Source organism: Euprymna scolopes, chromosome 1 (assembly GCF_053919585.1).
Source record: "Euprymna scolopes isolate OS-2025 chromosome 1, ASM5391958v1, whole genome shotgun sequence".
Taxonomy (NCBI): Eukaryota; Metazoa; Mollusca; class Cephalopoda; order Sepiida; family Sepiolidae; genus Euprymna; species Euprymna scolopes.
The window spans coordinates 13,364,029-13,377,962 of record NC_136482.1 but is presented as its reverse complement, the minus strand read 5'-3'; the positions used below and the strand labels follow the sequence as shown (position 1 = coordinate 13,377,962).

The window sequence follows — 13,934 nt, the reverse complement described above, 5'->3', positions numbered from 1 at the left end:
CAATGTAGAGCCTTGTACAGTAAACAGAAGAAAAGACAATATTGAATTTCAATAATTTTTGATTAACAATTTATTTATTTACTAATGCGATGAAGATGAGGTCTACCTTGAAAATCCAAAGAACACCACTGGTAGCATCCTTGTTGAACACATTCTGTTGGTAAATGAATAATTAATTGAAAATTATTGAAATCTTTCAATAGAGTCATTTATTCTGGTTGCCTTGTCTCATACCCAACAGGGGTTTTCTACCAAACTGCATTGTCATAGCCTTCAAACCTAATTCCTTATAGATAATGTTAACATCCCATCCCATTTATCCTGCCCCAGGAAAGAGTGATTATCTCCCCTTATATGAGGAGAGGGCCGCCAAGGGTAAAACCCCGGATGCGACTAGTCAGTTAGATTTTCCCTTTGAGACCAGTCGCACGTGTTAGCGCTTGCTATAATAAAGTTTTATCTCATAACACATTCATGTCTGGGCCTTGGTTATTTCATCTTTAACATCTGGTAGCAGAGCGTACGAAGATAAAAAAAAACAAAAAAAAAAAAAACAAAAAAAAAAACATAATGAGTTCCAGAATATTTGAACCACCACGACTAAACCCGGAATTTTACGATTCATGGAAACGAGAAATTGAACTATGGAAGATAGCAACGAACATTCCGCCTTCAAAACAAGCTCCCGCTGTATTTCTTTCGCTCACCGGACAGTCTCGCGCTGCTGTACTAGAAATGGACATTTCATTACTGAATGCCAAAGAAGGAATGGACAATCTCGTCGAAAAGCTGGATACACTTTTTCTTCAGGATAAAAACCAGTCTGCTTTCATATCCTACAAGAACTTTGAAAGTTATCAGTGTGAACCTAACGCTTCCATAAATGACTACTTAATCCAGTTCGACAGGCACGTAGCGAAACTCAGGGAATTTAAAATAATTTTACCAGAACCCGTATTAGCCTATCGCGCGTTAAAGTCTGCCAATCTCAACCCCGAAAACGAGAGATTAATACGCGCGACAATAAACAACCTCACTCTAAAAGATATGGCTCAACAATTAAAAAAGATTTCATGTGAAAACTTAACCACGGCTAGACCACAAAACATTTCCATAAAAAATGAAACTGACAACGTCGTTTTTAGTGAGGCAGACACACAGACACAGGACAACAGTGAGATACTATACACGAGACGACGTCATGCGTATAAGCCTGCCTCTCCCCCTCACTTCATGCGTAGTAGCAGCACAAATAATGGCAGAGGCCGGCCACACAATTATAACCGCTACCCAAATCGAAATTTTTCGAATAGTCAGACTCCCGTTTGTTACGTCTGTGGATGCAAATTTCACTATGCCAAAAAGTGTCCTTATTCCCAAAATAATCACCATTCAAGAGAAAATATGGTATTATTAAATGAACATAAAAACGATATTTCCGGCAGTTGTGAAGACATCGCTAATATAGTGTTGCTTAATCGACGGGAGTCGGAGAACTCGCTTTTCGGAGAAACCATAAATTGTGCTATTTTGGACTCTGGTGCGTCAGCGACGGTATGTGGAAAGAAATGGTTGGACTGTTTTCTTGAAACCTTGTCCGAGGACTCAAAAAAAGACATTCTTTATGATGAGGGCACAAAATACTTTAAATTTGGAGATGGTATGAAAATAAAATCTCTACAAAAGGTAACTTTGCCATGTGTCATTGCAAAGATGAACATTAAAATAATGAGTGATGTTGTTGACGCTGATATCCCTTTGCTACTAAGCAAGATGGCCATGAAAAGAGCCCAGACAACCCTAAACTTTAATGATGACACAGCGGAAATGTTTGGAAAAAAAATAAGGTTGCTGTGCACCACTTCTGGCCACTACCACATCCCTATATCTACACCTCCACCAGACCGGGGTAAGTTACGATATATTTTATTTTTAAACAAAATTAATAAAAAGAGCAAAGTCGAGAAATTAAAAATTGCTACCAAATTACATCGACAATTCAGCCATCCCAGTGCACAAAAATTGTGTAATCTTGTCAAAAGCTGTGGTTTAAAAGATGCTGAATTTATGGATATACTGAGGAAGCTTCCTCTTGCTTGTCAGACCTGCCTCAGGTATAAAAGACCTGCACCTCGACCTGTTGTAGGATTTCCCTTAGGAACTCATTTTAACCAGACTGTAGCCATGGATATAAAGGAAATTAATGGACATAAAGTACTACACTTGGTGGACCATGCAACCAGATATAGTGTCGCTGTTAGGCTTACAAGTAAGGAGAGCTCTGATATACTCACTGCCATCTTCAAACGCTGGATTGCATATTTTGGTGCTCCAGCAGCTTTTCTTACTGATAATGGCCGGGAATTTGACAATCAATTCTTCTGAGACATGGCTCAAAACTTGAATATCGTAGTCCGTACCACTGCTGCACAATCCCCCTGGAGTAATGGATTGAATGAAAGACACAATGGTGTTCTGGGAGAAATGGTCAAGAAGACTTTAGAAGATGCTCGGTGTAACTTTGATGTTGCTCTCTCATGGGCGGTCAATGCCAAGAATGCACTTCACAATTCACACGGCTATAGCCCTAACCAACTGGTTTTTGAAAAAAATCCCAACATGCCTTCTCTCCTGAATGATCAACTTCCTGCACTAGAAGGTGTGAGTACTAGTCAAATTGTTGCTGACAACCTCAATGCCATGCATGCTGCAAGAAAAGGTTTCATAGAGTGTGAAGCCTCTGAAAAATTGAGACGAGCTCTCCGTCATCAGGTGAGAACCAGTGTAATTGATCAATACAAGAATGGTGACCTTGTCCTTTTTAAAAGAAATGAATCTGATCGATGGCTTGGTCCCGGTGCTGTCATAGGCTGGGAACATAAACAAGTACTAGTCAAACATGGAGCCACATACGTTAGAGTGCATCCTTCATGCTTAATTCCATATCCTGACACATACCACAACACCTCTGAACACCAAGACACCAGTGTACGAACAAAACCTCAGAGGCACAACAATGCCACCACAAGTGGTTATGTGCCAATAGATGAGGGCAGTGAAATTGATGACCCTGAGCAGAATGAGGCCAATGAATGTGACACGTTACCCAAAGTGGCCACCAAATCTGTACAACTGCCTAAACCAGGCCAAACTATAATATGCAAATTCACCAATGATGAAGACCAAGAATGGAGAAAATTGAATGTGATCAGTAGAGCTGGTAAAGCCACTGGCAAAAATAAATATTTAATGAACGTTGCTATGGAGGAAGGTGACCCATTCTGGCTAGATTTTGAGAATGGGGTCTTGGAATGGGAGACAAACAAAGATGACCAACCCCTCACTAATGAAGCCACGGAGGTAAATCTAATGACTGACTCCTCTAATGACCAATATGATAAGGCCAAAAAGAGAGAACTCCAAAGTTTGGTTGAACACAAAGTCTACACACAAGTATTAGATCAGGGCCAACCAAAAATATGCACAAGATGGGTCTACACCAACAAGGAGTTGAATGGAAAACAAACCTTTAAGGCCAGACTTGTTGCGAAAGGCTTTCAAGATAAAGATGCCTGCAATGTTAGAAATGACTCCCCAACATGTTCAAAAGAAAGTTTACGATCAGTCTTAGGAGTTATATCAGCAAGTGGTTGGGTATGCAAATCCATGGACATCAAAACTGCCTTTTTACAAAGCAAGCAATTAGATCGACCCGTCTACCTTCTTCCTCCCAAAGAAGCCAATGTATCCCCTGGTTACATCTGGAAATTATCCAAATGTGTTTATGGTCTAACAGATGCATCTCGATCCTGGTACCTAACACTTAGAGAGAAACTAGTAAAGCTAGGGGCCACACCATCAAAATATGACCAGGCTATTTTCACTTGGCATTTCAAAAACAAGCTTCAAGGCATAATTGCCACTCATGTCGATGATTTCTGCTTTGCTGGTTCAGAAACCTTTGAGAACAAAGTCATTAATGAACTTCGTAAACTTTTCAAAGTGAAATCTGAAGAAGTTGCCAAGTTCCAATATATTGGATTAGAAATAAAAAAATCCAATAGTAACATCAATATTGGACAAGATGAATACACAAAGAAACTCAGACACATTCCGCTGCAGAATGGAAGAAGGCTGGAAGACAAGCTGATATCCACTGAGATCTCCGAGGCCAGACAGCTAATCGGTCAACTCAACTGGCTAGCCACTCAAACTAGACCTGACCTCAGTTTTGATGTCAGTGCATTGAGTTCCATATTAAAACAAGAAAATGTGGAATGTATAAAACAAATAAATAGGACTATCAAAAAGGCAAAAAAGGAGAAATCCCAAATCCATATTCCCAATCTTGGAAACCCTAAATTGCTTCAAATTATAGCATACAGTGATGCATCCTTTGCTAACCTAATTGACGGTGGATCACAAGGTGGCTACATTATTTTTCTGGTTGGTAGTAATAACCAATACATGCCAATAGCCTGGCAATCTAAACGCATCAAAAGAATAGTCAAAAGCACGCTTGCTGCGGAGACTCTGGCCATGGTTGATCTTACTGAAGCCTGCCATTATTACAGAAAATTGATACTGGATTTGCTGCAAATGGAAGATCACACTACAAACATCAAGATAACATGCAAAACAGACAATTCCTGTTTGTATGATGCAGTGCATTCTACCACACAAATCCTCGATAAAAGACTAAGAATTGAAATGGCCATCCTTAGAGAAATGGTTGACAGAGGAGAAATTGCAGAGATATCCTGGATACCCACTGACAAACAAATTGCTGATGGCTTAACAAAAAAGGGAGTCCCCTCTTTTAAAATTCTAGGATTCACATCTGAACCCAAGGAACAATCTCTCTAATCCTTAAAACACAGTGTCACATAATTTTGTTAAATTCTTCTTTTTCTTTCCCTTTCCCTGCAGATAACCCTTTGATGATGTCTCCTGAAAACTTTCATCAGCACAAGAAAGGAAAGCGGAGAAGTGTTAACATCCCATCCCATTTATCCTGCCCCAGGAAAGAGTGATTATCTCCCCTTATATGAGGAGAGGGCCGCCAAGGGTAAAACCCCGGATGCGACTAGTCAGTTAGATTTTCCCTTTGAGACCAGTCGCACGTGTTAGCGCTTGCTATAATAAAGTTTTATCTCATAACACATTCATGTCTGGGCCTTGGTTATTTCATCTTTAACAGATAATATTGTCTATCATAGAAAAAAAAATTTTCAGTACTAAAACAAAAAAACTTATGCAAATAATCTACTTACAGCATCTTATGCAATCCCATCATTTTCTTTTCTAATAAAGTCTGATGCTCCAGCAAACCAGTCAACTCTGTATTCACAATTTCCTGAAAGTGAAAATTAAAACTGGTTATAACATATATTAAACTTTCTCTTCGGCTTAACATTCACAGATGAATTAGAACAAAGACATTAAGGACATTGTCAAGACTGCTGCAAAGAAGATGGGATCCTTCTATAGTGGCAATATGTCTTGTTTTAGGTCAAAATGAGTTTTAAAAAAGCACAAAAGCCACCAAAAAAATGGATTTTAAGCCAGCAAAGTGTTTTCAGAACTTGACTTAAACATCATAAAGTATATCCTTCATTTCACATTGCAACACTTTCACCTACCACTTTTCAAAATGCCACCCATAGAATTGTTAAGAAAAATCACAATCCTTTCTGCAATTTAACCATATTTAGTACAAATTTACTTCAGCCTATGCATGACTTATCCACCAAGTTTCAGTTATAAATGTCCAACAGTTTTGGTTTTATTGTCATTCAATGATAGGCATACTTGGATATGGTATGCAAAATTTAAAAAAAATTCTGACTTACTCTTCTCTAACCATTTGTATAAAAAACGGTATCTCTAGGGTGACCCCTTCCCTCAAAATGCCACCTATGGAATCATTAGGAGAAGGTGTAATTCCTTTCTATGAACCAACCATATTTAGTACAGATCAACTTCATTCCATTTGACTTGTCCATCAAGTTTCAATCATGAAAGTCTAATAGTTTTTTATCAATGTTTAATAAACTCCAAACGTGAACGTAGAAAGGATGGAACCTTTAATCTTGATTTAAAATCGATTGTTAACATTTAATTTATTATTTATCTTATAATCTTTGACCACCACTCTTAGGCTTGAGTTAGGGTTAATTTGGAGGTTAATTTGAGAGTTAGGGTGAGTTTGGATAATTGCTTTTTCCTATTTGAAAAATCTCATCTTTTCCTTTTTGTACTACAGGAAAACTTTTGATACTTGTATATAAAAAGACACAGCAAAAATTGTAATTCCAAATAAAAACTCAGATATTTTCATAAAAAATTGGGAAATATCATAGAGTACAATTTTAATTTTAGAATAAAAATCTATTTCAAAATCGCATTTTTAATTACACAACACTTTCATTTTTTTATTTTTTTTTTTATTTTGTTTCAGTTTCATTCAGTTTACGAGTTAATGTGCTGGTTTTGTATTTTGTTTTAACTTCATGCGGTTTCAGTTTTTACATAAAACTTGAACTCAGCCAACTATTTTGTTTCTAGGTCAAGATATGTAAATTTTCTTGAAATTAGTATTGTTGAACAGATTGCACTCAGAGCCACCAATATTGAAAAGAGGGCATTATAAAAATGTGGCTTCCGGGCCTTGATAAGTGGTGACTGTAACCCCTACAGGGCAGCTCAGGTGCATAGGCTTGTGGTTGAGATGCTCCTGTAGCTGATACCTGTGACGTCACCCGTGATTTCGTCTAGTGGTCGAATTCATCTTCGTCGGTCGCTTTCCGGTTCCGTTTTCAAATCAGCTTCCAAACATCACCTGGGCTATCGGAGGAATATATTGCATTCACAACGGCGTTCCAATTAAAGAAAAGAAAGTCAAAACTTAATTGGTTTTTCTTAACATAGAATTGATTATTGTCATCGACTTTACAAATAATAGTTACACACTGGCCTAGTAACTTAGGGGGTTTTCTTTCCTTTACCAAGTTCTCCATTCTTCATCTACCGTCAGTCCACGGGAAGGGATCAGCTGCCAGAGTGAAAAGAAGACACCAATTAGCCAAGTGTCTCGTTTTTATCAAATTAGCAACTCCTCCCTCCACTTTTTTGGAGTTATTCTTTCTCTTTCCTTTCCTCTCCCCCTCTTCTTTTATCCTATTAATTTGTACTCCTTTTTTCCTTTTCTTTCTTTTGAATTTCCTCCCTCTCTCTGTTCCCCTAATTTCTACTCCTCCTCTCGAACTTATCTCTACCCAATTTTTAACCCCAACCTGCATTGAGGTGTTCTACTTATTATCAAATTAGGGGTAATTAGTCACCCCGGTCGAACAACGCTCGGCGGCAACCCTCACCCCAAGCTGTCTTTCATATCGCTCAACAGAGGTTTTAAAAACAACCTTTTCATTGTTAACAGATACATAAAGACAATGAGATAAAAACAATTGTTTTTTTTCTTTCTGACAAAATCCCATAGACATTTCTGTTTAAAACAACATCAAACCGTCATCATCACCATTAGAATTCAGCCGTGTGAATTCCTCTGAAGGTCCCCATCGGGTCACAGTGACCACCATGTTAAAAAAAAAAAAAAAAAAATGGCAAAGTTAATTCATACAGAACACCAAGTTGCCTATAAAAAACACTTAAGACGATAAAAAAAGTAAGAAATGAATGAGAGTTCTAAGGACATTTTAAGTAAAAGATTTATTTTGCCTGTAAGGAAAAAGTGAGTGCGCATGTTCATTTTGGCTGGTGCCGCATTCATTTCCTTGCATTTCATTCAGTTTCATATTTCATTTTACTTTCAATCAGTTTTTGTTTTTACATAAAACTCTATAAATTTGGACCTCCATTTTGTTGCTATCGATGGGACATATCCCCCACTCAACAACTTGACAACCCCAACATTGTTTGCCATGGATTTGTTCCCTTTCATCTTCTCTCTAGTTCTGGCCATGTCATCTCTTATGTATTGGCGGTTGCAAGAGGGTGTGCATGGGTTCACAATTATAAAAATAAAATAAAACGACTCCAAAGGAAAACACAGACGCCAATGTTTTTTCTACATATTCATTGGACTCTGGGTGCACGTGTGACATCTCCAATCCGCTAAATATTGATCGATTCATTTCAACATCTGCTCTGAATCAATCTGTGTTCAACTGTATCTAAACTCTCAGCTGACAAGTACATACACCATAATTTTTCTTCATTATATTTATATACATGCATTGTAATAACCAGAATTTCAATTTACATGCAAAATGAATGGACGATCCCCATAATTCAAGAAATCAACTAATTTTAATTAAATTTTCAGAATATAATGAACCCATTATTTTTTTTTTTAAAATCTTAGTGAAAATGTATTTTATGTAAACAAAAAAACATTTTTGCTAAAGTTATAGTTTTAAATACTAAAAAAAAACGCATGAATTTATTTTTCATTTTTTTTATGAAAATAAAGCATGCTAGATGTTAATTAAACATTTTTTTAATATTTCATTAAGATTATGAAAAAAAACAACAACCTAAAGCCTGTGTTAATGAAATCAATATAACTTAATTACATGAACTAACACTATTGAGCATTGTTTATTAAATATTTTCACCTTAATTGCAAAAAGTATTTCATGTGATTTTAATAACAATTTCAGGGAAACTGTTTAATGTAATTTTATATTTCCATTGTATGCATAAACGTGTAAACATCAGCACAAGAATTGTTTATCTTGAAAATAAAAGATATTGCAAGAAATTGAGATCTTGAGTCACTAAGAAAAAATAATTTTTTAAAAAATGGGAAAACTTCAATTAAAGATTAATTTAAATTAGTATGGGTGGACATAATGGTAACAAAAAAAAAAGTTCATGACTTTCATTAATAAATAATCATTTTCTTTTAAATTTAAATTCTATTTAATCATTATTAAAGAATTGTTTTAGCTTATTTTTGAATGAATAATAAAATTTAAGAATAAATTGAGTAATGAAATTGCTAGAATTGACTTTTTGAACAACTTTTTACAAACGTTTTATATCAAAGTCTAAAGAAAAATATTGGTAAACAAACGTAATCAATAATTTTATATTATTGAATAAAAAAATGATACTAATTTAAATACGAAATTTTTTTTTTAGATAAAAATAAAGAAATTCTTACTTGTGACCCAACCAGCCACAGTGAAAAGATTATCCTGGAAGGAGGGGTTACAGAGAGTTAAATTAGAGTTATGGCTGAAAATTGACCCAAAAAGGGGCCAGTGAAAGAGGAATTAGAGCCTTTTTATTTTAATGGCAGGTTCAGGAAAATAGCAGATCACCCTGCCAGTTAAAAGAGAGAGATAGTATGACCGCCATGTGAAATACATTTTTCTTGTAACGGAAAACACAAGTTGAATTTATGAAACGATATTACTGTAAAGATGATGGTTTGGAGATATCCAGCAGATTGTTTAGGCTAGGGTTTTGACCCGGAGCTGGCAAGGACAGGCTCCCCCTCCCCGGTGCGTGAGAAGATTATCAATGAAACTCTTGTTTTGTGGAAAGTTACCCAATTGAAATGTATGAGAGAGGTAGCTGATTATCCAATCATGATGAACCAAGGTGTGACGATGAGTGGTTAGCTGAGGCCCCCATGTATGTCCGACCCATACAGCCCTATATACATAAGCTGATGAAGAGCAAGAAAAAATCAGTTTGCAGTAAGTTCTAAAGAGAGTCTGGAGTGAGTTTGAAGTCGGGGGGAATTGTTCACCGCCTCCACACTCCGCTGTTCGAGAAGCAAAGCACTCGTCCTTTGGCCGATCAAAAGCAAGAAATCGATTGTTGTCATATCCCTAATAATAACACAAGCTTGCTCATAATTTTTCGGGAATATAATCAAGGACATTGCTTAATATCCGGAAAACTATTTATATTCGGAAAATCTAAATGCTATATTCGCTTTCAGCATACCCGAAAACCTTTAAAAGTAGTCATTTTAAAGGAAAATATTAAGGTGGAAACCAGGTAAAAATTTAGTAAAGTGTCAAAACAAAAACAATTTCTTGAAACAAAACGCCTCTTCATAGTTTCGCACTTCGCACACGAAACAATAAAAAACAAAGAAAATGTTACTTTTTCACATTTCTATAAGTGAAGTAATGAAGTAAGTTTGAAATAATAAATTAAATATATTAATTCAAGAAGTGTTGAAACTGGGATTTTTTTTTTTTTTTTTTTTTTTTGAAATAGGGTGTTTCTATCTACTTTCGTGTTTCGTTTCATGCTTGGTGGCTTCCGTTCCGTGTTTGCATCAACTGTACCGATTTCCGCCGTTTTTGTTTTGGAAGCGCAATTGTTAGAGATTGCTACAATTTGATTAAGACAAGATACCGAAAAAAATTGAATTTAACTTGAAAATCCTTTCTAGAAAAAAAAAAAAAAAAAAAAATAGCACGGTCGTATTCTGCATAAGTACTCAAATAAGTTGTACAATAGTGTTACACCACAATTACTGTCAAATAACAACACAAATCAATTTGATCCCCAAAATTAATTACAATTAAAAATGCTAATAATATTGAGCTGGAGTTAAAAACTTAATTTAATTAAAATCTTTAAACTAAATTTGTGTATTTAAAAACTTAAATGAGGAAATGACACCTTTTATTAAATTGTTTTGTATTAGAAACAGATAAACATATATAATTTCAAAATTATATGGGTATAAAACATCTGTACAAATATTCACAAACATTTTACAGCTTATTTTAAAATTATTTTAAGTTAAATTTAATTGCGGATAATTAAGCTGTGCGTTTTTAACAATTGATTAAAAACTAAGTTTGTTGTTATGGTTTCTTTTTCCGCGATGTGGGAGGAGCTTTATAACTAATACATAAATAACTGGATGCATTTCAGGTAAATATATAAATGCAGTTTTGTTTTACCTCATCTTGACTAAGTTTTTCCAAAGTCTCTCTCATTTTCTCAACATCCGTCAGCTTATCAGCCGATTCTAGCGTTCCAGACGACGTGGCATCATCGTTCGAACCCGCCATATTAGTTTTAATCGCGGTGACTTATGGGAAATGTCTTTTGAGTTATCGCCCTTTAATAAAGAAAATTCGAAAACTTTAAATAACTTTTGAAAAATACAATATTCCGTGCTTGTGTATAGTTTTTTTTTTTTTTTAATTTTTTTTTTTTTATTACATTTTCACCCCAAACAAGGCACATTGCCACTTTGGTGTAGGGGGCTACTATTAGGGGAAACATCTACTGGGGTACTATGTAGGGATTAGGGCAGCGAGATGTTGGTTCACGTTGCACTTGAACTTATGCATGTCAGTACAGTTGGGGAAGCAGTGACCCGGAATGGAATTCCAAAGTCTAGCAGTTCTGGGGAAGAAACTACTGGAGTAGAAGGATCTTTTACATCTAGGGATCTCTACAGTGTGGGGGTGGGATTTTGCAGCTTGTCGGGTCTGTCGAGGGTGTTCACGTCGTGGGGGCACAAGTGCTTGCAGTTCTTCAGAGCATTCACCATTATAGTACTTGTAGAACAGGCAGAGGGATGCAACGTTTCAACGATGGGACAGAGGCTGAAGTTTTGATGCCAGTTTAGGGCCTATCAGATTTGCGACTCTCTTTTGAACCCTGTCAAGGAGCGAGAGACTAGTAGCCGATGCACCGGCCCAAATATGACAGCAATACTCCATACATGGGCGAATAGTGGCCTTATAGAGGTACAGGATACTTTCGGGTGTTAAAAGTTTTCTAGCACGGTAGAGAGAGCCCACCTTCCTTGCAGCGGCCCTGGCAATGCCCTCGATGTAACTGTTCCAACTCATGTTTCCAGTGAACGTTAGGCCAAGGAGCTTGAGAGACGTACTCTCAGATAAAGAGTCGTTGCCCATTGCTATAGATGGTAGAGAAGGTTTCTTGTAATTATTGAATGAAACCAGTTTTTTCTTGGTGGCATTGAACGTTACCATCCATTTTTGTCCCCATTCCACTACTGATTGGAGGTCATCCTCTAGTGTTTCTGCCATTACTTTAGATATATGTTAGTTTGTTTTCCTGTCGTGCCTGCTATAGAGTGTGGTGTCATCAGCATATATCCCCATCTCAGAGGCAATCTTGTCGGGGAGGTCATTTATGAATATCAGGAACAGCAGAGGTCCCAGGATAGATCCTTGGGGCACTCCCGCATTTATATCATATTGTTTAGATGTACGACCGTCGAGGACAACCTGGATTTTTCTCTTATCTAAGAAGGATTTAATTATGTTAAGTATTCTACCAGTGATACCGTAAGATCTAATCTTCCTGAGGAGACCCTCATGTCATACCCTGTCAAAAGCCTTAGATATATCTAGAGCTACCGCTCTTCCCTCTCCCGCTTTGTCCAGTGAATGGTATATGCGTTCAGAGATTACAGTGAGGATGTCTGCCGTGGAACGGGCTTGTCTAAATCCATATTGTTTGTCGGTCAGAAGTTTAGCATCTGTAAGGTGCTGGACTAGAGCATGGTTAATTAAGGTCTCAAATATTTTGGCAAAAAGTGGGAGGATGCTAATAGGGCGATAATTTAATGGGTCAGTTCTTTCGCCAGAATTCTTGAATACTGGTACTACAGAAACAGTTTTCCAACAGCTCGGAAAGCAAGATTCATTAAGGCATTTGTTGTAGAGTTTGGAGAGAACTGGAGCTACTTCGGCTGAGCACTTTTTTAATAGCACAGCTGGGATGAGGTCGGGTCCACATGCTTTGGAAGTGTCAAGGTTTTTTATGATAGCATGCACCTGAGCAGGGGTGATTTTCAGGTCGTCTAGCGTGGCGTCTGTCCGCATAGGAAATTGAGGTAGGGGGTGGTTTAGAGGGTCCAGTGTGGAGTTTGAGGCAAACCGACTGGCAAGCATGTTAGCCTTCTCGGTTGCTGAGCAAAGAACCTCGTGATTGTTGGTTAGTGGGGGAATTGTTGATTGCCCATTATTTACTACACTGTTGTAGATTTTCCAGAAGTCACGAGTTCCTAGTTTTTGTGCTTCGATGTGTTTTTTCGTGGTTTCTGTAAATTCCCTCTTAGCTGTCGCTATTTCTTTCTTAACGTTACTTCTAGCTTCTATGTACTTCTGTCTGTTTGAACTGGACTTATGTCGATTAAACCTGCGGAATGCACGCTGCCTTTGAGCAATGGCAGTTGCGCAAGTCGAAGTAAACCATTGGGGAGAGTGGGGCTTGCTATAGAATTTCCGCATGGGAACATGCGCTTCGATTGCAGTTTTGAACGATTCAGTGGTCTCGGTTGCACACTGTTCAGCAGGAAGAGAAAAAATATTTCCCCATGGGGCGTCTCTGATAAGATCTCTGATAGCTTCCCAGTCAGCCTTTTTATAATATCTCGTTGTTTTGAGCACTGGCTCTTCAGTTTTGGGTCTAGAGTTTAGGGCGATTTCAACCATTATCACCGCATGATCAGCGTTCCCAAGTGGGCTGTCGGCTTTCGTTACACAATCATCAGGAACTGTGGTCAAAAACAGATCTAATAGTGATGCGTGTTGTTCTTCCTGATCAGGGAAGCGGGTTGGAAAAGTAACAATTTGCGCTAGGGAGTGAGATACAGAGAAGCTATGAGTTGCGCTGCCTGCTGCATCTGTGTAAGTAGAGAATCCAAGCCAGTTTTTGTGATGGACATTAAAGTCGCCAAATACATGTACTTGGGCGCTAGTGTCGAAGGAGAGTGCTGTGTCTATGCTGTCAGATACTTTGTTTATTATGGTGCAGTCTTGGGTCGAGGGAGAGCGGTAGAGAAAGTAAAAGTAGCTAATGTTGTGTTGCATGATTAGTCTAAAGCACATAAAGGCTTGATCATCCGTTTCTAGGTTTGTTTCTCTAGTCAAGGGAAGGGTATTACGAATGTA

The 13,934-nt window shown here is 37.4% G+C and overlaps 1 protein-coding gene across 2 annotated transcripts in view; it reads right to left on the bottom strand.

Moving 5' to 3' along the window:
• LOC145280176 (conserved oligomeric Golgi complex subunit 4-like) overlaps positions 1-11,120 on the bottom strand; it is a 97,929-nt gene extending 86,809 nt beyond the window's left edge. The window contains exons 1-2 of one of the 2 annotated variants that reach the window (XM_080132024.1): positions 10,959-11,120; positions 5,274-5,356 (exon numbers count right to left, since the gene is read on the bottom strand). In XM_080132024.1, the coding sequence (XP_079988150.1) occupies positions 5,274-5,356; positions 10,959-11,069 (194 nt within the window). In that variant the 5' untranslated portion in view covers positions 11,070-11,120. The remainder of the gene's footprint in view (positions 1-5,273; positions 5,357-10,958) is intronic. The other variant, XM_080131965.1, reaches the window with a different exon arrangement.
• Positions 11,121-13,934: the final 2,814 nt, after the last annotated feature.